The sequence below is a fragment of the Aethalodelphis obliquidens genome, unplaced genomic scaffold (assembly GCF_003676395.1).
Source record: "Aethalodelphis obliquidens isolate GAN/ISIS:26980383/991018 unplaced genomic scaffold, ASM367639v1 scaffold25, whole genome shotgun sequence".
Taxonomy (NCBI): Eukaryota; Metazoa; Chordata; class Mammalia; order Artiodactyla; family Delphinidae; genus Aethalodelphis; species Aethalodelphis obliquidens.
The window spans coordinates 31890396-31914688 of NW_020837969.1; the positions used below are offsets into that span (position 1 = coordinate 31890396).

General features: G+C 54.1%; 1 protein-coding gene across 1 annotated transcript in view; it reads right to left on the minus strand.

Annotated features, from left to right (window-relative positions):
* Positions 1-24293, minus strand: part of SFRP1 (secreted frizzled related protein 1) — a 43638-nt gene that overhangs the window by 14554 nt on the left and 4791 nt on the right. The window contains exon 2 of the mRNA XM_027122895.1: positions 23160-23237. Coding sequence (XP_026978696.1) covers positions 23160-23237 — 78 coding nt within the window. The remainder of the gene's footprint in view (positions 1-23159; positions 23238-24293) is intronic.

A 24293-nucleotide genomic window follows, 5' to 3' on the forward strand; every position in this document is an offset into this window, starting at 1 on the left:
CACGCAAATTTATTTGGGAAGCAATCTCTACGCAAAACCGTGCACATCAAAGACGCAGAGGAGAGAAATACTGCAAAACATCGGCAGTCGCTGCCTCTGGGCTCTGAGAACGGCTGATGTCTAAGTTCTTTATTGTGTTTCCCTTTATTTTCCAGGTTTTATAATTTTTATAGTGAGAAAAAAAAGTATCCCAAAGAGAAGTAAGTCTTGTTGTACTCTGGGTAAATAAGAAGTTTACAGCTTACAGTTCATGACTCTTCCAGCAGGTGTTCAGCGGGTCTTCACAGAAAGCCCACGACACCAAATTAAACATCGATTAACCCTGTGTGCATTCGACCAGATTTCCCAAACAAACAAAAAATCAAATTCCTTGCTACCCCCTGAAGCTTCCTGGGGCAGCCAGCAGGGAAAAGCCCTGGTCACGGGCAGGGAAGCGAAAGGAATACAACTGAGCCTGCAAACCAGGACACTTCGGAGACAGAAAGAGGGCCATTCGTTTTTATGCTGGGACCACAGGAATAAACGGGGACCTTCCTGAGGGCCATTCGTTTTTATGCTGGGACCACAGGAATAAACGGGGACCTTCCTGAGGGCCATTCGTTTTTATGCTGCGACCACAGGAATAAACGGGGACCTTCCTGAGCAAACAGGGTATGTAGCCACCCTAACGAGCAGGTGGCCCGTGTGTAACGGGGAGGTGCATGCTTCACAGGTGTGGCTGGCATGGAGGTGGTGACGAGTGGCCTGGCGGAGGAGAGGGCAACGGAGGCCCTTCTTCTCCCTCTCCTGGCTGCCAAAGCTACCAGGCAGGTGCAGAGGTCAGAGGGTCCGCACCCTGTCTGACCGCGGGGCTGCCCACACTTCCACGGCCCTGGCTGGGGAAGCAGAGTCCAGTGGATACAGAACCATCGGGCTGGAAGGAGCCTTTGCCACAGCCCTACGTCCTACGTCCCGTTCCCTCAGTGCAGTGAGGACGGCGAGGCCCGGTAGTGCCAGTGCCGCCGGGAATAATAAGCAGAACAGGAGACCCGTGTCCTAGGGCCTCCTCCGCCGACGCGGCCTGGGGGCAGGCAGCGTCCTCACTCAGGAGTCACTGTCCCCCTTTCCCTCCCAAGGACGTTCGAGGTATAAAAGGATTCGGAAAGGGAAGTACCTCTCTGCTTCGTCACAGATGTCTCTCAAGTACCAAGTTCAAAAGAAGGCAAAAAGCAGCCTATGTCCAAAATCGTTCATTCTAACCATCACAGGATGCACAGGCAGAAACAGAGGCTGGTCCTAGACCTGAGCCCACCCCTCGCCCGCCATGAAGCTTATTCCTGCCCATCCGAGATCCTGACCACGTAGCTACCCAGCTGACTGCACTTGAATGTTTCTGTTTCTTTTTTTCAGTCTTTCTAGGCTTTGTATAAAGAGCAGGGAGGGCAGAAGGCCCAGGCACCCTAGCAGCCTGCCTGACCCCGGCCTGGGAGGCGCCGAGCGTCAGCCTGAGCCCAGCCCGCCGTGCACACCTTCCCCGTCCATCAGGTGGGGCAGCACCCGGCTTCACCCCAAAGCCCCAGGGAGGGGCAAGAGCACACACGTTCTCCTGCCACCCGCCCGGCACTGCCCCACCAGAGACAGACGTGTGTCCCCTTGGATTACAACGTAATGCAATCAGGATGGAGAGGAATGCTGGTCTCCCAAAGGTGAAGTCTGTCGTGGCCTCAGGTAGGTCTGGATGAAGCCAAGAATCTGAAAAGTTAATGGCAGTCGGCACCCGGTCCTAGCTCTGAGCTGGCCTCCTCTCGAAAAGGGAACCCTCCTACACGGTTGGTGGGGATGTAAATTGGTGCAGCTGCTACGGAGGATGGAGGTTTCTCAAAAAACGAAAAATAGAACTAACGTAGGACCCAGCCATCCTACTCCTGGACATATATCCACAAAAACAAAAACGCTATGTGTGTTGAAAAGATACATACACCCCAATGTTCATAGCAGCATTATTTACAATAGCCAAGACGTGGAAGCAATCTAAATCATCCAGATGAATGGATAAAGGAGATGTGGTGTACACACACACACACACACACACACAATGGAATACTACAGACACAATGGAATACTACTCAGCCATGAAAAAGAATGAAAATTTGCCATTTGCAGCATGGATGGACTTGGAGGACATTATGCTAAGTGAAAATAGTCAGAGAAAAACAAATACTGTACGATATCACTTAAAAATCTAAAAAGTACAACTAACTACTGAATATAAAAAAAAGAAGCAGACTCACAGATATAGGAACAAACTCGTGGTTACCAATGGGGGGGCATGATGGGGGATGGGGAAGGGGGTGGTACAAGCTGTTGGGGGGAAGATAGGCTCAAGGATGTCTTATACAACACAGGGAATGTAGCTAATATTTTGTAAATGGAAAGGAACCTTTCAAAACTGTATAAAACAACAGATACAATACATTGGAAGCTGGCCTCCTCTCTACTGTCCAGGCTCCTTGCTCCCGCCGAGCTCAGCAAGCAGGCGCGCAACGTGGCCCGGGGTGTCGGCCCCGAGCTGGGGGTCCCGAGTCCTGCTTCCAGGTCCTGACTTCACTGGGTCTCCTTTCTTTCTCTCCACTCACCCGCAGCCCCACACACAGGTAAGGGGGCAGATCTGGGTACCCCCCTTGGGGCTCTTTTCTGCTTCTCCAGGAAAACTACTTATTAAAAAGAGACGGAAACAAAAATCAATACATCAACAAACAAACTTCCTCATGGCTGCAGAAGCCGCTGCGCCCCGGGGCCGAGTTGGCCCAGAGGAGACCCCTGGGGAAGCCGGTGGATGGGCAAGGACTCGGATGACGGGGACAGAGATTCTTGGGCAGCAGGTGTCTGACCACATCCTGGGGCGGCGTGCCAACTGCCAAGGCACGCCTACCACTCAGGCGGCCAGTGCTTCTGACGTGTTTACCAAGCTCCTGGCTCTGGAACCGACAGATTTTGGTTAATGGGCCCCAGGACGCCCCGTGTGCGGTGCATCCCTTCCTGCTGAAGACAGTCAGGACCCTGGGGCTCCGGGCGACGGCTCTGGCTCAGTCTGCTCCCCAGCATCTGGCTCCCTGGCCAGGCGTGCCCTTCACTGGCAGAGGTCAAGAGGGCTGACCCTCTGAGCCCACACACTCGCTTGCCCCCAGTTGTCCCCCCAGAGCTGGGACGAAGCAGGAGGAGTCGGGAAGCTGGGCGGGTCCCCCCGGATCTTCCCAAGAACGGAGGTCACCGCCCTGCTCACGCGCCAGGCATCGGGGACTGATGTCACCGCCACTGACCAGGGATGGTGGAAGACGAATGTCACCCGGCCTACGATCAGAGCTCCGGCACCAGCACAGACACTTCAGGACCCAGAATGCTCGAGCTCACGGCCACCACCCAGCCATTGCAGATAAGCTGGTACTACGTAGGAGGCACCTTGTCACCTGTCAGCACCCGTTCTGATCTTTGGTGGACAGACGTATAGACACCGTACACCCAACAGCTACAGTGCCAATTTGTCGTAAATTGAGGGTTTGCAGTGAAACCATCCTTAACACGGCCTGCATGCGTGACTAATTACTCCTGGTGGCCTGAGGGGCTGACACACCCTCTGTATGAAGAATTTCACTTGCTGGCCAGTGAGGAAAGATGCGGTTTCAAGACCCAGGCCCCCGGGCAACACTGCTGGCCGTTCTCTGGCGTTCTGAGTTCTGATCTCCCCCAGTCGCGATTTCTCCAAAGTTCCTCCCTCCTGTGAATGCAGATTTTGTGCCTCACGTTCTCCTGCCTCACGTTCAACAAATAAATGGTTTTTAAAGCGTCCTTATTTTCTAAAGCGCTTCAGATGAGCTGCTGGGGCAAACCCATCCAGCTGGAGGGTTTCGGGTGGGGCTGCTGGAGACCCTCGGGGCACTGCAGGCCAGGGGCACAGAGGGGGGCTCCACGATCGCTCGCGCCACCCTTTAGAACCTGTTCCAAAGATGCCTTGGGAGCCGACCTTGCCCCACATCTGCAGCTGACTTTCCCTGGCTTGGCTGACGGGAGACATCCTCTCACCTCTGATGCTCTAGATGCTGCACCTTGAGGTTCTTGGTTTTCGGCGGTTCTATTCCCAAGCTCACCTATAATGTTAGAAATCAGCCTTGTAACACCGCTGCCCCCAGCAGCTAAACAACAGAGCCAGGCTGTATTTGGAGCTGCTCCCTGCTTCCCAGGGGCCACCAGGAGCCAGGCCCTGTTGTGTGTGACACGGCACTCAGCGGGCCACCATCTCACATCTAGAATTTTCTCTGCCAGGCCAGGTGCTCCAGACCAACAAAGCTTTTTATCCCTTACAAATGCCTTCCACGATTCGCGCATTGGTACTCACCGCGTGAAGCCGGCTTTCTTTGTCTGCGACTCCATCACGCCTTTGACGAACACCGCCCTCTGCTGCCACCTCCCAAGTCCACCTTAGGGACCCCGGTACTGACTGCAAGTGTCAGGCATCATCCTTAAGGGCCTTACAGAGACCTGGTAAAGTCGGTACAACTATCATTCACCTTGTAAGACAAGAGGATTTAGGCTACAGTTTTCCAAAAGACAACAGCTAGTGAGTAACGGAGAGTTCAGTAGCGTGCCCCCAAATTCACATGCACCTGGACCCCCAGAATATGACCTTACTTGGAAATGCAGTCTTTTCAGATGCAATTAGTTAGGATGAGGCCACATTGGATTTGGTGGATCCCAAACCCAACGACTGGTATCCTTACAAGAAGAGTAGAAAGGACACAGACACCAGACAAGAGCCACGTGGAGACAGAGCGGAGACTGGAGCCATGAGTCAAGGGATGCCGGGATTGCCGGCGGCCAACAGAAGCCAGGAGAGGGCCCTGCAGCAGAGTCTCCCCAGAGCGTCCCCTGGAGAGCACCCCGCCTTTGGTGAGCAGGTGGACCCCAGCAAGTGCAGGCTGGCAGGGCCACACGCTGTGGGCGGCAATGTCATCGTCCATACCCACAGGGGACAGGCCAGGGGACACTGGGTAAAGGCCCCGATGTCCGTCCAGGAAGGAAGTACACAGCGAGTGTCTCATCGGATAATCACAGCCCCTCTTCCTTGAGGTCAGACACCCTTCCACACGCCCAGGAACCTCTTAAAAGAGTAAGGGTCAGTCATGTGCCGTGAGTAAGAAGTGGCCAGGCCAACCCAGGTCCAGGCCCCCCTCCTCCAGCGTAGAGGCCCCCGTGGACCAGTTTCTATGATGAAGGTCAGGGTGAGATTTCCTTTGAAGAAAGGTTCCGCTTCATGGTGTGTGTGTTTAAAGAACGCCACGTTAGGACACAGCACATGCTGACAGCGACGTGGGATTTAAGAGGCCATCCAGCCAAAGCCTTCTTCCAGAGATCAGTGAACGGGGCTGAGAGGAAACAAGGACCCGGCTCATCAAGAGCTGGAACCAGGACCCCCGCTGCCCCCCGCCTCGATCCCCAAGTACTGTCCTTCAACACACACTCCGTCTCAGAAAGAGGACCCCCAGCCCCTCAGGCTCCCACCGCATGTAATCACACAGCCCCCTTCCCTCCTCTCCGAATGCGAACAACCCTCCCCCTGCTCCAAGGCCAGAACAAGATGCCCCAAACCGGAAAACCAAGCTGCAGCCGGGCTGCAGGACAACCCCAGCTCGCTCTCACATCTGTCACTTCCTCCAAGAAACGTGGCTGCAGTGGAGGAGGAAAGCCGGGGCCAGAGGTCCTCTGCCAGTCCCCCCACCACTTCAAGGAGAACCTGGCCCCTCACTCTGACCCAGGACCACCCATCAGGCAGAACAGCAGGCTGCGGCCCAGCACTCCATCCCCTCCGGTCCTGGAAACTCTTACTGAGCCATCCTGGGGCCTGTCCTCGTGAGTCCCAGACCTGCCTTCCTCTGGGGGCCTTTGGGGGTGAGTCAGCGGCTTGGACGGCAGGCTGCACTCCCATGCGTACCCTCGTTAGAGAGCCGCCCGGGAAATGGGCTCTCAGGCCTCACACCCCCGTGACAGCCAGACCCGGGGGGAACGCCAGGGACCCTCCAGGCCACTGCACAAGGAGCTGCGTGTCGGTTTCCTGAGCCAGAGCTTTTTGGGGTGTGGGCCCGCCTGGAATTTCCACGCTGAGGGCTCCCAGGGAGGAACAGGAAGCTTCTCAGCTCTGGCTGGGGTTCCTCATTCTAAGGCCCCGGGGCCAGGCAGGAGCACAGAGAGTTCTCAGCTGGTCCAGACCGGATTCCACCCCCCAACCCGCTCGGGAAGGGGGGACCAAGATGGGGGTGGTGAGCAGAAGAAAAGGAAAGCACCGGTGCTCTGCGGGGCCTGAGTAATTCGAACAAGGAAACCTGCCAGAAGACACATTAGGTCTGTAAGGAAAGAAGGCTGCAGGCGAAGAGCTGTCAGTCACGAGCAAACCCACACCAGCCACGGAGCCCCGTCCTTCCAGAGAAGCCGGTCCCGGGCTCCGCTGCCCCCAGCGCCTCGCACACACACCCTCACACACACAGTTACACAACTGGGAAAGCCAAGTCCGCAGGAAAGCTGATACCCGGAGCGGGGGGTGGACCAGATGTCCCGCCTGCATGAAGGAAAGGGCAGGAGGGAGGCCCGTCCGGGCCTGCACTTCATTCCAGGTCTGTCGGCCTCCTCCCTGGCAACCAGAGGACCAGTCCCCAGGAGTCAGGGGCTCCAAGCCGTCTGGTCTTCGCCACAAAGACACGCAACTCGGACCAGCTTCGAGGTTCTACTGTGCACACCGGAGCCGGCCTTTCCCTCCTGAAGGGTCTACGCGTGAGGGCGGGGACTCGAGGCTGGCATCCCAGGTTGCTGGGTGACTTGACCAGGCCGCAGGCTGTCCCTCCACCTTCCTCCGGAAAATCAGGCGACGTCCTCCCGAGAAGGAAGGTTCGCCCTCCGACACAGCCACCTCCCTGGGGAAGCCACCAGCAGGAGTGCCGCCAGCAGGTGCCCTGCGGACCACGGACTCTGTGGGGCTGGAAGGACCGGAGAAGTCATCCTCCTGCTTCCTGCCAGATGCAGCCCTCTCGGGTCCGCAGGCAAGAGGCCATCCCGTCTGTGAACGGCTCCCTGGGGAGGGGGGACCCCACCACCTTGTTGGTCAAGGTTTTGTTTCCTCAGCAAGCCGGGTTCTACCTGAGCTACACAGCACACGACTTCCCTTGGCTGGACAAGCCAGTCCCAGTTCTCTCAGCCACTGTCCTCCTGGCACTTGTGGTCCTGAGAGGCAAACACAGCCTTGTCGTTTGAAGGAGGAAGTGGGAAGGGAATCACCAGGCCCCAGAGAAAGCGGGAAACACCCAACTTTGACCCTGTAGCACCTAGGTGTGATGCTCACAACCTACCTGCTGACACTTCAAGCTGCTGCCCACACGAAGTATCCAGCATGGGCTACCACGGGCCAAAGGGATGTTGGGTGCTCATTCCACACGCCGGCATCAGTGCAGAGGGTGTCAGTAAAAGCCCCGGGTCACTTGCCACTGAGGGACAGAGGCTCCCAGAGGTGCCCTGTCTGCACCCGGCTTGCCATGGCCACTGGCCCCTCTCGGGGACAAGACTGACGCAAAGTCTCCGTCCCAGATGTTCTGAGTATCCTCTCCACCTGATGCTTTGAACTTTAGTCTTCAGGTAAGATTTGCTCCCCTTGTGACCCCAGAGATGTCTGGGGGGTGAAGTCTGTGTGTATTTTAATAACCTCTAAAATTACTGTGAAGCTCCTCTGAGAAAAGCATCACCATTAAGTATCCTGGTTCAGATCTGGTCTATCTGTAAAATGCATTCATTTTATTTTTTCTTTTTTAAGGAAAGCCAAGTGTGTGGCTTAGGTTAGAAATGCTTTAGGGAAGAGCGGCCACGCGGGGTTGCCCAGCAGAGCTGTTAGATGGCACGTGGGACCGCAGCCAAGGTCACAGGCTTGGGGTGGATTTGCAGTGTGTCCTTTGCAGGACACATCGGTACAATCTCATGGGGTCTATCCGCCAGTTCTGAGAAGTATACACAATTATCCCGATTTGACAGGTGAGAAAACTGAGGCCCAGAGAACTGGAGCTGGCCAGAGTCTCGTGGGCTGACAAATCATGGGGCTGGAATAGAAAATCGGTTCTGAGGTTTGGAAAGTCCTCCTTGGAAATCACCCGCACCGTGCCTGCAGATTGGTCTCCCAACAGGCTGTCTTCCCCGCACAGGTGGAGAGGGTCCCCACTGTCCCTGGGTTTCTGAGGAAGCATGGGGGGACACGTCCAGGAGAGGGGCTGAGGTCGGGGTGCCCAGCAGCCAGCCAGGCCCCGTCAGGGGATGCGGACCTGCCGTGGACCAGTGCCGCTCCCAGGCTGCGGGTCCCACAGCTGCACCGCAACCCAGCTCCTTCGCGACGGCCTCCCACTCACTGCTCAGCTCTTCCACACGCGCCTGAGATGGAGACCCAGGTCCCCAGCAAGCAGGGAGGTGCCCGCAGAGATATTTATCAAGAAACCAAGTCACAGAGTTTTGCGGAGCAAAACCATAAGATTTCAGAGCTGCAAGGAGCCTTAGAGGTCACCCAGGGTGACCCCTTCAACTTGCTTAAGGAAACAGGCTCAGAGACGTCACCGACTGGCCGAGTGGCAGCGCTGGGTCACATCGCAGGACTCCAGGATTGGGGCGATTGTCGGTCACATCTCACTATCTCCTCGCACAGAAGTTTTTAAGTTTGTTTTATTGTTGCGTTTTGTGTACAGGTGGGTAAACTGAGTCATGGAGCAGTGAAGCGGCTTGCCCAAGCTGACACAGTAGGTGGTGGGACCAGGCCTTGAACTCAGGCCTGTATGACACCTCAGGCCGTGCCTGTTTCTCCGGATGGATTCTTCATATCCCAGGGATTACACCATGCCCTTCCCAACAACCCCTGCGAACCGCTGGGATCTGCCGAGGAGGTGGCTCTCGCCCAGAGAAGCAGTGGTTCTAAGTGGACTTGCTGCAAACACTGAAACCTAACAGAATCAGCCCGGCTGGCATCTGGAGGAATAAACAAAACACGGGGACTGGAGGAGGGCTCGCCGACCCGCAGAGATGGCCCTGGGCGTGCCTGCTGCCCAGAAATCCCTGCCAGGCTCCAGAGCCCTCCCGAGTCTGGGGAATCGGTGGCGGGTTCTGGAAGGCGTCTCTCTGGAGCGACGGGGAAAGGAGGAGGCCCCTGACCTCGGCCGTGGAAACTCAGCCCCCGGAGGGGTGACTGGAAGCCACGCTCACCAGGCAGACACGCTGTGCACAGATCAGCGCGCTCAGACCTACCCACACGCTCAGACGCGCGCACACACACAAACCACACTCGCACCCCAGCCGAGGCCTCCCCCGCCCCCGCCCCCGTGTGGCCACAGCCCCTCTTGCCTCCCCCTCCAGGAGGCCCCAGACCCCCGGGGTGACTCGGCCCCACCATCACAGGCCTGGCTCCACGGGCGCCAAGCGTGCCGCCCGCCCGGCCACTAACGACGTCTGGAGAGCAAGTGTGCAGTTTACATCGGCTCGGCTCCTAACGACCGCCGCTCTCGGGAATGACCGGCTCGGCGGTGACCCGCGTGTGGGCTGATGACACTCTCGGGCTCCTGTCCCGCGCACCCCAACGGAGGTCTCCCGGGGCCCTGACCGCAGCAGACGGCCTGCCCAGCTGCCCGAGCCGCGTGCCAACCTCATCAGAACGGCCGACAGCGGCGCCTTCCAGTGGGTGGCCCGGCACCGGCCGGCGCTGCCCTGAGCCCACAGGCCCTCTTGTCCCAAACCTCTCACCCCTGACACCTGAGGCTCTGCACATCATTGCTTTGGATGAATGAGCACCTCCTCCTTCAGTTTTCCTCCTCCCCCTCTTCCTCCCCCTTCCCCCTCCCCCCCCCCTCCCCACCCCCTCCTCCCCCCCCCCCCTCCCTTCCTCCTCTCCCTCCTCCCCCTCCCCCCTCCTCTCTCTGCTCTCCACCCAAGCCCTTCACTTTAAAATAGGCTCCTGGCCCCTCATTGCCAACAAGACAAATGTTCCTTTCTTCAGCATGGCATTCAAGGCCCTGAGCTGACTTTTGACTACGCTGTCAATCTCATTTCTAGATACCCGCCCCCATACGCCTTATAAGCCGTCCACAAAGAGAATCACCACTCCCCCATATACAGAGGACGTCATGCCTATGTGTCCTGGTCTCTGAGGGGTCTACCACTTAGAATATTCTTCCTATGTCCATCTTTTTGGTGAGAAACTCCAACCAATCCTTCAGTGGACAGCACAAGGCGCCTCCTCTCTGGAGCTGTCCCGACCCCTCCCCAGGAAGACCTGCTCCCTCTCCTGTGCTCCCATGGCCCCAGTGCTTACCTGTTACAGGGATTTCAGCATTGACGACGTGATCTTATACTTGCCTGTTTTCTCCCCTCTGTCTCCTCCAGACCGTAAGCCTTCTGAAGGTAGAAAGCACACCGCTGTCGCTGTCGTGCGCACTCACTGCTCCTGAGTCTGCACGTGATACAGCCTTCAATTCCGCCGGCATTTATGACATCTCTAACGCAAATGCGGGACTGGGTCAACCACTCACTTCCCTCTCAAGGGCAGGGAACACCATATGGACTGGCACAGAACTGGCGGGTGCCAGGTCCCGAGAGGCAGAACAGAAGCCCCATGGGGAAGCCCCCAGATGAAGCTTTGGCCTCAAGTTGGCTCCAGGAAGAGGGAGGGTGAGGGGCCCTGGTCTTCCTATGAGGTCACCTAGAGAACCCCGCCCCCCGAACACACCACACCCCCCTCCACCTCCACCACGTCTGGATGGAGGCCTGATAACGTGGGCCACTCGCCCCCTCAAGGCAGCTCAGTGCACGCCTTCTCACTGAGAATGCAGTTTGAAAGGCTGCACACAAAAGGATGGACGGAACTGCCCCCACTACAAAGCTTCCCTGATGTGCACAGGTAAAAGCTATCTTCTGCCTGAGGTCTGACCTTCCTCGCCAAGGGCAGAGCACCTGCAGAGAGGAGACAGCCGCTCTCTTTGGCTTTGACTGTGCGGACCCCCCTCCTCCCAGGCTCTGGGAAGAAACAGTACAAACACTCCTGTCTCTGGATGTCTGTCCATCCCAAAGTCAGAATACGTAGCTTAAAGTATAAGCAGGGCCGTGTCCTCAGCAGAAGCCCAACAATCATCTGTAGGATCAAATCTGTGCAAGACTGCCCACCTTCTGCGATCGTTAGACTTTTCAAAAGAAAACACACGCACACGTCATATGCCTGTTTTTAAACGAATGCATGCCAAGAGTAAAGGAGCTGTCACCCTAGAGGCTGGGTGCTAGCCGGCACCTGGCACGCTGTGGGCATCCGAGCCTCCGCATCTCAGAACAAAGGCCAGGCCGTGACTCTCTCTAGTCAGCCCCCTCCCTTTCGTGGAAGCCGCTGTAGTTGACATGAAGTTAGAGGCTGTCTTCGTAGGCTCAGTCGCCCAGGGCAGACTGCCACACTCCCCCTGCAGCCATGCCCCGCTGGCAGGATCCCTGACTCGGACCCACAGACATGCTGGTTGGGTCACCCCTGTAACACACCTGCTCACTCCGGCTGTTGCTCCTTCTGGGGCCCCAGCATCCTACCAGCGGGGAACCTGGAATCAGAAAGACCACCTCCTTCCTCACACCTCAACTCAGCCCTTGAGTCCCTGGGTTTCGGCCGAAGCGAGTCCTAACAGGACGCCGAGTCAGCTGTCTGAACCAACAGATGACCTCTACCTGTGCGGATTTACCTGAATCGGGTTTTGTCAACTTAAGAAGTATTATTTGATACCATATGATCTCGCTTATATGTGGAATCTAAAATATGACACAAATGAACGTATCCATGAAACAGAAACAGACTCACAGACACAGAGAACAGACTTGCGGTTGCCAAGGGGGAGGGGGGGAGGGAGGGATGGAGTGGGAGTTTGGGATTAGCAGATGCAAACTATTATATAGAGAATGGATGGACAACAAGGTCCTACTGTAGAGCACAGGGAACTGTATTCAATATCCTGTGATAAGCCATAATGGAAAGGAATATGAAAAAGAACGTATATATATGTACAACTGAGTCCCTTTGCTGTCCAGCAGAAATTAACACAACATTGTAAATCAACTATACTTCAATAAAATAAATTTAAAAAAATTTTTTTTTAAGTACTATTTGTTTTGAGTCTTAACTCCTTTCCCAGCCCTCACCTCCTGACACCAGGATGCCTTCCTTGAATTTCTCCATTAACCTTCATCTCCTCTAGGGAGCCGCCCTGGATGTATCCAACCCCCGCGGGAGACCCTGCCCTCCGACAGGCCTGAGAGCTGGAACCCGGCACTGAAGCAAGAGAACAGGGCCTGACAAGCCTGGCTCCGGCCTGCCTCATCCTCCAGGCCCTCAGATCTGTTCAGGACTTGACGCGGAGCTGAGGCCACAGGAAGGAGCACAGGCCGTCCCTGCCACAGGCACAGACCTGGGTCCAAGAGGCCCCAGTGGAGCCTGAAGGGCTTCACGTGCTTATTCCAGGCCCCGATTCTAGCTCTGCGGCCATAGCCACGGCGGTGGGGACTTCCTTCAGCCCTAAAGCCGTCTCCAGAAGCCAGCTGGATTTGCAGTGAAAGACACACCAGTGTGAACTCATTTTCAAAGGGCTCACAAAGAGCAGAGAGCACGTCTGAGGAACTCCCAGAGGAAACGTCCCAGGGAAAATGCTGACGGAAGAAAATCCCTCCTGGTTCTCCTGCCTGAATGAGACAGAGCGTCGCTTAGGGAAGCTGGTTCCTAATTTTTCCCTCTGTCAAATCCTATTTCGGCATCTCTTTCCAACTCACAGCCATCCTTTCAGAATCTGTTGTAAAGGATTTCCCTTAATTCCTGCCCTGAAGAAATACTCCTTTATTCCCCTAAATACCCGCAGGCCAGCAAGCATCCAGTACCTGCACATAAATCCCTAGGGCGTTACACACCCACGGCTCCCCCAGCCGTGAAAGACCAGCACCGTTTCCTCTCCATCCTCAAACGTGAGCCCTGACCCCGACCCCCAAAGCCCTCGCAAGTGACATCATCTCTTCTAGGGTCCTTGCTTCCCCTCCCTGACCCACCAAGGAAATCAGGATGAGCAGGACCCAGGATGGTGCCTAAATAAGAGGTGGTACCCACAAACCCCTTCAAACTCAGCCTTCCATGAGGACCCCAAGACCAGGGTGACCCAGAAACTCCAGACTCCAGGGCTGTCTGGGAACAAGCAGTATATAACCCAGCAGCCCCTCCCTGAAAAGCCACTCTAGATAGCCGCTGTACTGTCTCCCTCAGAAAGACCTAGAAGGCTCCGTTTCCTCTCATTCCATCATCACCATTTATCCGTTCATTCCCTCCCTCCCTCAGACAGGTCCTGGGCACACGTGCCTGTGCCGCCCTCACGGGGCTGGATCTTCCCCCTTTATTCCTAAATGGAGCTCTCACAACCCCCAACGAGCAGAGCCAGAGACCCTGGGAAAGCATCTCAGCCCTCTGCCCCCATCCTTCAAACTCAGCAGAATCTTCAAGGTGATTTCACCCCCGACCACCATGCCCCGGCCCCAGCTCCCAAATCATTCAACACGCCCCAGCCTCCTGCCAATTTGGTTCAACAAATGTCTATTTGCAAAGAAAACTAAGGTGGCCACTTTTGGACGGGCTGTCGGTGTGATGCAGAGGGAAGCCGGACTGAGGCTTGCCCCCTCTGAACCAGGAAGTTCCCTGTGCCACACTCAGTGGCACTCGAGCCCAGGGAGGCCCACGCAGCAGGGGCAGTCCTTGGGCCTGGCAGCCCACCGGCCCGGCTGCAGGGCCAGGTCCTCCGGGGCACGGCGGGAGTGACAGTGCTGGTGACAGGCCGGGCCTCTGACACAGCAAATCTGTAGCTCAAATATTTATTGTATGCGTCTGGCTTTCACACAGAATTTGCAATCTGCCAGTTACCAGTGTTTACCTTGGTAGAAATTCACGGGAAATCTTCGTCTGAACAGGCCCAGAGTTTATTTTACTGGCAGATAAACAACTTTCTTTGATAAATCATCCATGTGACAGTGTTCCTGAAAGACTAAACAAAGATTTCAAGTGCAATCTATAGGGCTTTGAGAAGCCTTCCAAAGCTAATGCACGTTTAATTGGCCGCTCCACGCAGGCGGGGGCAGGGCGAGGGCCTGACATCTCTTTGGCCATTTGCTCTCCTTTGGAAAATAAATACAGATTGGAGCTGCTGGCTCATTTCTGAAAAACTGGAAGAAACCTGCCAATACTTAAACGCTCACTTGCTTCTGAATATGGCCTATTTCTTTGGCTCACGGGAGTGCATATCACAGATATCACAGCTGCTGGAAAAAACGTGAAAACTGCCCCAGAGACAGTGCTTGGGAGGAGGGGACAACACGGACGCCTCTATGGTCTCTCTTAGACCCGATAAATCATGAGCAGAAAAACTCATATCAGGAATAAGATTCTAAACATCACTCAAAAACAAAAGAACACAGTTCAGTGGGCGTGTCCTAGAATCAGCAAATACTCAATCCAAGCGCTGCGTATTCCGCGGCCATCACTGTCCGATGCCTTCCAGTGGCTTTAGGGTGTCATTTCACTAAAGCCCGGACTGTTCTGCTATTTATAGGGTTGCTTTTGGTTTGGTTTTGGTTTTGTGAACTTCAGCACCTTGAAGCCGCATCAACCTTTTAAAGTTTTCCCCAGTGGGGTTTGTAAAAGATTTCTCCAGTTTAATCCTCTACTAACCAGAAATTCATCAGGACATTCCATTCCATTTCCTAACATTTTGTGCCAAGCAAGCTGGTTTGATTAGTGCTTGCATCCTCCTACCGAGGCCAATTTCCATCCTGAAACAATTCTTTCCAATAAGAAGAGATAATAATGGTTATGGCTGGAGCAGGCGCCATGTTCCAGGAACTGAACATGCTTGACTGACCCAATTCTCCTCCCAACACAGTCACACAGGAATCACCATCCACAGGTGACAGAGACAGGCTCAGAGAGGTTAAGAGACTTTCTCGTGGCCGCTCAGCTTATAAGGGTGGGATTTCATCCAAGTCTGTCTGGCCTGAACCCTATGTTCTTTCTATGCAACAGCACCGCCTGCCCCTCCACAAAGAAACCAACGATCGCCGAGCTCTTTCCCTGTGTCAGGCACAGGCATCAGTCCATTTATACCCGGCAAACTCTGAGAGCATCCAGTGCCCCTTCCCAGAGAGCCTCGTCTCCCATTCCTGGCAGGATGGGAACGTGATGGGCATGAGGGGACATGAAGGAAGAAGGGTGTGGAATCCAGACTGGCTACCCAGCTAAGAGCTGCTGGGAACAAAACCGGTAAGGGATGCCAGGCAGAGTGGCCTTGGGCCATCTGATGACTAACTCCTTTATCTGAGTCTTATTTTCCTCCATCTGTAAGCTGAGCACCCTGCACTGGCTGATCTTTGAGGTCCCATCCAGCTCAGCAGATCTTCAGAATGACAAAGGGGTACGGAGGAGCAAAGCAGCACCCAGAGAAATGTGCGAGAAGCCCCCCTTGTCTCAGCTCATCCTCTACGCCCCTCCTTCTCCACCCACCCCCAGAAAGGCTCCAGGGAACAGAGGTGAACTTGAGGGTAAACCCTTCCCTTGGCTTCCCTTCTCCATGACCGTTTATATACACATCAAATGATAAGGAGGACATGATGCTAAGTGAAATAAGCCAGACACAAAAGGACAAACAGTGCAGGCTTCCACTTACACGCGGTACCTGGAATAGTCAGAGACAGAGAGTACAGTGGCGGTTCCTGGGAACTGGGGGGAAGGAGAAGGGCAGTTAGCGTTTGGGTGCAGGGTTTCAGTTTGGGACGAAGAAAAATCGCCAAAGATGGTGCCGATGGCGGCACAACAGTGTGAATGCGCTTAATGTCACTGAGCTGTACACCTAAAAAGGATTGAAAGGGTACATCTGGGCTTCCCTGGTGGCGCAGTGGTTGAGAGTCCGCCTGCCGATGCAGGGAACACGGGTTCGTGCCCCGGTCAGGGAGGATCCCACATGCCGCGGAGCGGCTGGGCCCGTGAGCCATGGCCGCTGAGCCTGTGCGTCCGGAGCCTGTGCTCCGCAACGGGAGGGGCCACAGCGGTGAGAGGCCCGCGTACCGCAAAAAAAAAAAAAAGGGTACATCTTATGTCATGTATATTTCATCAGAATAAGTTTTTTTTAAAAAAGGAGGGGAAGGCAGTGAGGCGGGGCCACTCAACAGGAGAATCACGGAATGGCAGGTTGGAGGGCGCGTCAAAGGGCACCCAAACCCCGCGGTCTGGCAACTGACCGTCCCAAGGAATAACCTCTTCGGAGCTGGACTCATCGACAAAGAGGGAGCAGTCACATGCCCCCCCCCCCACCCCGCCACGTGCCTTGGGTCAAAGAAAGCAACGACTCCAGCAGGATGTGAGACAGGGAAGGGCTGGAAACAGGATTCGGCTCGGGGGAGGTGTCAACTGAGAGCCTTGGAGCTGCGCACCCGGCTCCTCTAGAGAAGGGAGGCCTCGTCTGCTGGGAACGGAGGGCTGGGCCACCCGTCCTTGCCAAGACCCCCAGGATGAACAGGTAGTGAGTCCAGCGGGTGTGCGGGGCCCAGGGCTGGGCTCCTTACACCAGCTCATCTGCTCCTCACTAAAACCGATGCTGGGTATCAGTGTCACCTCGCAGGGAAACCGAGGCCTGGAGAGGTTCGGAGATTTCTCAGTGTTGCCCGGCGTACGTACAGGGGCAGAGGGAGAGATGAACTCAGCTCCAGGGGAGCCGCCTCCACCCGTGGATCCTGGGTTTCTGGGTCCTTTCTCATTTCAATACACTTTCTCAGGGCCAAATATGCTAAAGCAAAGTGTTCCTATTGACATTCGCCTTATCTAAGAATCGTCCTGCCAGGTACAGCCAAGAGAGAATTAAATGCGCAGAGTGCTCACCAGAGGGGGAAACTTGGCTCTTTTCCCAGCGTTTCCTCGCGGAGCCTCAACATGGCTTCAGAGCGCAGAGTGGTCCCCATGGGATCTCGGCCCGAACTGCCCGGGGCTTGATTCCCCCAGCCAGGCCCCCAGCTCTCCACTGGGAGGCCGTGGAATCGCCACCATGACCCACCCAGCCCATTGGAGGGCTTCAAAGGCCCTCAAGGGTTCAGCAGTGGTCTCTGCACGGAACAAGCCCCCCCATCACGGGCAAAGGATTTAGGACGGGCCACAGGCCACGAGCTGGGAGTGGCATTTCCAGGGCACCTAAAGCTCTGACCCCGTGTTTCCCTGAATGGGAAATGCCATACAGCTCCTTCCAACTACTTCCAGATCTGTGGATGGGCTGTGTATTTTAGAGACCTTCACTGACAATAAAAACCAGTTGTTTTCAGCCTACCAACTCCACCCCGGGGTTACAGTTCCTTCCTCTGTCTATTTAATTTTACTTTGACTGAACTAGATTTCTAGATATTAGGGCTTTTTTTTTTTTTTTAACATATACACTCAGTCACCCAAAACAGGGATGCAGTTTCCCTCGAATTTAATAAACAAGTTACACATACTCGTTTGGAAAGACGTTTTCTCCTTTTACAAAAAAGGAAAGCCATAAACAACAAGGTCCTACTGTACAGCACAGAGAGCTATATTTAATATCCTATAATAAACCATAACGGAAAAGAATATTAAAAGATGTATATATATAACGGGATCATTTTGCTGTACAGCCAAAATTAACACAACATTGTAAATCAACTATACTTCATTAAAAAAAAAAAAGAAAGAAAACTGGAAAACAAAATAAAACCAATGCTCTGTTACTTTTTGCCTACAAGGTGCGTCTACTGCCAGAATAATATCGTCTATTCACCGGTTTTCCATAAGTACTAGTGGAATGGGATAATAGTGAAAAAGGAGGATATACAATGGTTAGGTCAAAAAAAAGCGACCCGTACAATAAGTTAAAAAGTAAGTCTAAATTATCCCAATTGCTAGTCATCTGGGAACATTTTAATATTACATAATTTTTACATTGTTTTTCTCACTTAAATACAACCTAATCTTGTGATATAAATGTACTTGTTCCCATTTAACAACTGTGAACATTAAGGAAAGGCATTTCCATGCACACTGTAGAAAATCTAGGATTTGTACTCAGATGCGTACTATTATAATATTTTTGGATTTAAAAATTCCTATATTATTCATCTTTGTGAATTTTAAGATGATGCAACATAAAACCAGGTTGTAGTTACTTTAACAGAAAATAAACTGGAAATTAAACCACTCAAAAAAAAAAAAAAAAAGGCGAATTTCCATCTCCCTACCTTGCCCACACACTATCATTCACACACATGTCCAACGAACTTTTATTTTATGCCTACCGCGGATAAGACACCATACCAAGGACGATTTAACTACACACAGGCCTTGTTTTGTTCATTCTAAGACACAGATTCTCTTCACATTTTAATGTGAAGTATGTTTTCTCTGTGGGCGGGGCATCTCCCGTGATGGATGGTGTATCCCGCGATCAATGGGTGTCTTACCGTTAGGTAAAATATGGTATCAGAGACAGATTCTGCTCTCAAGCAGCTTACAGATGTTGCAATTACCGTGCTGGCAGCTACCATCTCCTCTGTGGGAGGAAACCCAAGGTTTAGTTTGGAAAGGCTGAGCCTCCTTTATGCAAGAAATCAAACAATGCACCTCCAAACAGCAGCCCAGCCAAAACACCTTGAAAGCAGAGTGAGCCAGAGTGAGAACAAATTAGTGAAGGTCCAGAAACCGCCGAGAATGCTTCTTCTAGGAAATACTCCCAAACACTAATGGTGAGAGCCAATTTTTTTCTCTTTCCTCTTTGACTCAGTTTAGTGTTGCAGTGTACAGTTTTACTCTTTATGAGGAAACATATAAACGGGGAAAAAAATACTTCCAGAAGGCAAGAAAAATTTCTAGGGGCCAAGAAATCCTTTTCCACAACCAGAAAATACTGGGCTAAAGAAGTGGCCACTTGAACTCAAAAAAAAAAAAAAAAAAGGAGAACCTGAACTCTCAAAAAAAAAAAAAAGAGGAGAAGCCAGTACGAGAGGAAGCTCTGAACTGTCTTAGCAGAAGTATATTATCCCACACATTTCTACCAGGAAAGCTCAAGGGTGTTTACAGATCCAGAAGCTAGAGAGTGGCCAGAGGCAGGATCCTAACCGCACAGCCATTATAAATCAGATCCCCCATCCCTGGGATAAGCTGAGCTGAAGGAAAGACAGTTATGGGTGCTGAGTTGTTAACAGCAGGATTATTAGTGTGGCAGCTTGCAAATAATATATTGACCCGTCGAAGGGAGAACAGCAGCACCCTGCTGTCATGGAGCAGGAAAAGCAGCGAGAAAACAAGCAGCAGGGCCGGTGTTCTCATTGAAGCCCAGCAGGCAGCCTGGCCGCCATGTTGAATCCACAGACTTTGCACCGTCTAACTTCTGGCCGTCACACATCTGGTGCTTGATCCAGGCTGATCCAGCTGCATTCCTGAGCATCAGCCCACAGGTGTTTCTACTGAGGCTTTTCCCTGCTGGGGGCAGAATATGTGCTCTGAACTGAGGAGGTACAGTGCAGGGGTGGAGAGAACCAAGCAGACCTGCCAGAGAGTTAAAAATGCACCGCCCGGCGCAGTGGTTAAGAATCCGCCTGCCAATGCAGGGGACACGGGGTCGAGCCCTGGTCCGGAAAGATCCCACATGTTGCAGAGCAACTAAGCCCGTGCGCCACAACTACTGAGCCCTCGTGCCACAACTACTGAAGCCCACGCGCCTAGAGCCCGTGCTCCACAACAAGAGAGGCCACCGCAATGAGAAGCCCGCGCACCGCATAGAAGAGTAGCCCCCGCTCACTGCAACTAGGAGAAAGCCCACACGCAGCAACGAAGACCCAACACGGCCAAAAATAAATAAACAATTTTTTAAAAAATTGTGCCGCCCGGGGAGCCGGTGATAGGCCGGGCAGGCCCAGCTCTACGGGGGCGGCAGGGGTCTGAGGACGCACTGGCAGGAGAGGGCGAGGGCGTGCTGACCCAGAAGGAAAGCACCCCTTGTTCCTGGAGTTCCCAGGGAGCCTTCCAACAACCTGATGTCTTCCCACAGGGGATGTCAGGGCCGCTTAAAGCAAAGTTTGATCCCTGGAGTAGGGAGTAAAGCATTCTTTTTCTTCTCTGTTGTGTGTCAGCTTGCCCTGCTGCATTTCTTTGTCTCTTAACTGAATCCCATCAGCGTGGCTGACTACCTCCCTTACTTGAAATGAGCTGAGCTAGGAAACAAGTTTCTCAACAAGGCTGCATTCTCCAGGGTGCCGAGAAGGGCAGAGCTGAGCTCAGCCCCTGCAGAGAGAGAGAGAGAGAGGAAAAAAAAATCCTATTTACTGCCTTATGAGACCATGACACACAGAAAACCCATAAAAGTCTCTCCTGCATTCAGATAAAGAAGCCTGGCGTCCAGGACACCCAAGCAAGGAGGAGATAAATGCCTCCAGGAGGGAGCCCAGCGGCTGTTCATCTTCTCCTAAGGGGGGAAGGCAGCGTGACAGCGAGTAAAAGAACTCCAGTGGGGCAAGTCAGACGCCTTATTTGTGAAATAAGTGGACTTGATAGGATGACCTGGAGGATCCAGGAGAATTCAAAAGTTCTAGGAACTCAAGAAGGAGATAATCTCCCGGTGAAAGGAACACAGTCCCAAACAGCCAATCAGATTGCCCAGGCCCTGACTGGTTATTAAAATAAGATACACCCCTGGCGCCTGCACGCAGGGAGCCACTGCCGCGGGGAGAGGCTGTCCCTCCCCAGTAGGCTTACCGCAGCCCCCTCCACACCTTTCCCCTTCACCCAAAGGTCAACCTTCACACTCAAATTCTTTCCCAAGGTTTGCTTCTTCAGCCCATGTCTAGCGAACGGCTCTAGTTTAACAAGTTGCCACTAAAGCCCCCAACAAAAGCAGATTGGTGGGTTACTGAGAATCTGAACGAGAAGGTGCAGATTCTCTTCTCAGGGCTGCCGAACATCCTTCGCCTGGAGTCTCCACGGCGCCCCCTTCAGGCGGTGAGTTCTATGACACCACGATTCTCTAGGAAATCACCGATTCGTGCTTGGTCGGGGTGAAGAAATTTCTTTAATGAAATTTTCGTCTATTCTAGGTCCGTATTTGAGGACACGGTATCTAGCACAGAGCTCTGCACTCAAGAAATGTTGAGTGACCGACTGGACGCGTGGCTCAGTCAATGACTGGACACACTGAATCTGAGTCGCGTCCTCCGCACACGCAGTCCCGGGAGAAGTCATCCCGGGAGAAGTCATCTGAACGTAGAACATCAGCTAATATATTACCTTTCAGAGTGGGCTCTAATACGATTGCCTGGAGTTGCTGAAACGTCAGGGAGTCGACTTCTAAAAGTGAGTGTGGTGATTTACACTATCGGAAGAGGGTCAGTGAAATCTAAAGGTGGCCCCTGAGTATTATCCACACTGCCTCCGGCCCCCCGCAAGGAAGGATGCTTCGGGATAACAGCCACATCCGAGCAGATTCTTCCTGCCACCCCCCCAATCACGCAGCAAAAGGCTTCTCATCAGGACTTCTGAGAGATTTTATTTCTGGCCTTTTTCTCGATGCCCAAATGCCTCTTTGGGAAGGTATCTCGCGCCGTTTGCGGAAGGAAAGCTTGTGACTCAGACAGGCTGGGGCCGCGCAGACTCTGCCGCAGAGACCCGCCAGCCTTGCTGGGCGTTGGGCTCCCCTTGATGGAGCAAAGGTGTGAGCGTCAACAAGCAAGTGTCACCGCCGTCAGACGGAAGGGTCATGAGAGTTTGGGAACATTGCTGCAGGTCCCTCTACAATTTATCTGAGTTCATTTAAAATGGCAACCAGAACAAAGGATGTGACTCAAACACAAGCAGTGGAATGCTTGGGAGACGAAATCGTCCCAGCGGTCATTCACCAAGAACCAAGAAGGCAGGGAGAGATACTTAATGCAGAAATAAGGCACTAAAAAACGTGTGCATTCTCAAGAAGCTCTCCGTGGCAAAGGGTCAGAATTCGCCACTTCCCACCTTCAGTCACAATGACAAATACCTGAGACTACACCTGTCACATGAACCATTTCCTTTAGCTTACAAGTGCGCACATACACGTGTGCAGCTCTCCAGCACGGCACTTTGCCAGCACGAGGCCCTTTCACGTACTTTATTATGCTTGGTTAGTGAAAACCCGGAGTAGGTAGCCCTGGATGGACGTAAACACTCACGTTACCTACCATCATGCTTTCCCTGGGAGGAATTCTGTAAGAAATCCAGCCTCGGGGACACAATGGCCAGAATCGTGAGAACCTGTCCTTGGCAAAGCAGGCCTGGCGGCAGGCACTTCTCAGCATCCATATACAATAGAGGCTGGAGGGAGTCGGCCCTTCAAAAGGATGCAGTTCACGTCTACTTTTCCGGAGGACAGCCGCCCACAGTGTGTGAAGCTCGGTCTTCTGCGGGGCAGACTACCGGGGACCGTCCCTGAGAGGCTCCCTGAGATCAGCCCCCGGGGCCACATCCAGCCCTTCTCCTAGGGCTGCAAGGGCTCATCCAGAATTGCCTTTTAGCCCGGAGTGATTTGCGAAGAAGGGAAGGAAAACCCCTCACTGTGGGATTGTCAGTTTCCTGGCCTGGAAGGACCTGAGAGCCGCCGCACCCACTACCCGCCCGCCCCGGCAATGCCCTAAGCGCGTGGAGACTCCCCTCCCAGATCCTGGGCAGAGTGGTGCTGACACCTAGGGGTGGATGGAAGAAGAGCTGTGCCGAGAGGCCAGCCCAAGCCGCCCGGTTTCCCCCAGCTCCTCTACAGCTCTCCCCAAGCCTGCCTCCCTCCACTCCTCGAGAAGGTCCCCCCAAACCTGCCGAGTGATCCCACACACGGAAGAACAGAAGCCAAGTTTGACTTTCATAAAAACCGGCCGGCTCCCCATCCTATCTGGCCTTCCATCTGCCTGAGAACAGCAGCCGTCCGGGGAGGATGGAGGGAGAGAATACACATCTCCAAAAAGATGCTCCCACAGGCTCTGTACCACGGATGCAGAATGGGAGCAGCCAGGGGTGCCCAACCTCCCAGAGGCGGCCAGGGACGCTTTCTTACCAAACTCGCTGGCACAGAGATGCTCAATTATGGCTTCAGATTTCAGCTCGTTGTCACAGGGAGGACACACCGTCGTGCCTAGGAAGGGCAAGGGGAGAACAGGAGCTGAGTGACTGCGGTGGAACGCGGGGAGGACCTGCCCCTGGGGCCCGGATCAGCCCAGGGACCAGGCTGGAAGGAGTTAAAGGTCTTCTGGAATTCTGATAGGGCAACTTGAGAAAAGATGAGTCCTGGAGACCAAAACAGACGCATAGTTTCTTGAAAATCTGGGGACTAGAGCTGTTGAATATGGTACAACTATGAAAACCAACATGATGTGGGGCTGGATGGGATGGGTCCTGAGTTGTGGCTTGATGGATGTGGTGGGTCCCTAGGAGAAGCTGACTTGTAACCAAACACTTCTACCCCAGTTGTTTGCCCCCCGGTTCTTTCTCCCCTCTCCTTGAAATACCCCCCTCTGATTCCTGCCCACTTCCTGTTCCCAAACTCCCCAAAAGACGGCCGATCCGTCCGACCAGCTCTCCAGGAGCCAAGAAAGAAAATCAGCCCGACTCACAAACGCCAACCACAGGCCCTGAACACCCCTCCCCAGAAGGGCTATTGCAGCGAGCTCCTGCCAGGGGCGGGAAGCAGGAGAAGCTGGTGGGGGCTGGGAACGGCACCAGCCCTGCTGCCCAAGGGAAGGACTTGGCGAGACATGGGAGAGACCCTCTGGAGGCGTTTTCACACTGTGAAGGGCTTTGAAGAGGAGGTGTGTGTGCTGCAGGGATGGGGGCCACCGGGGGCAGCTGAGGCCCCGGGGGAGGGGGAGGCCTTGGAGGCCAGGGCCAGCGGGTCCTCCCAGCCAAATGCTGCTGATGCTGGAGAGACCCCTGGGAGGTAAGGGGGCTCCGTGGAAGGGCAGGGAGAGAGCGGCCCAGTGGGATCGCCAGAAGGGAAGGCGGCTTGGCACCACCGCCGCCATCCCACCGTCACCTCCGTCGTCTATCAGACAACTTGGAGTTTTATCCATGATGCGGGAAAGCATGAGCACATTCTAAGGGTCCTCCACCTCGGCAGCACTGGTGGAGGCCATGCCCGGCCACGCTGGGGGTGGGGAGCAGTCACCCCCAGGGAGGATGGGGCGCTGAGTGA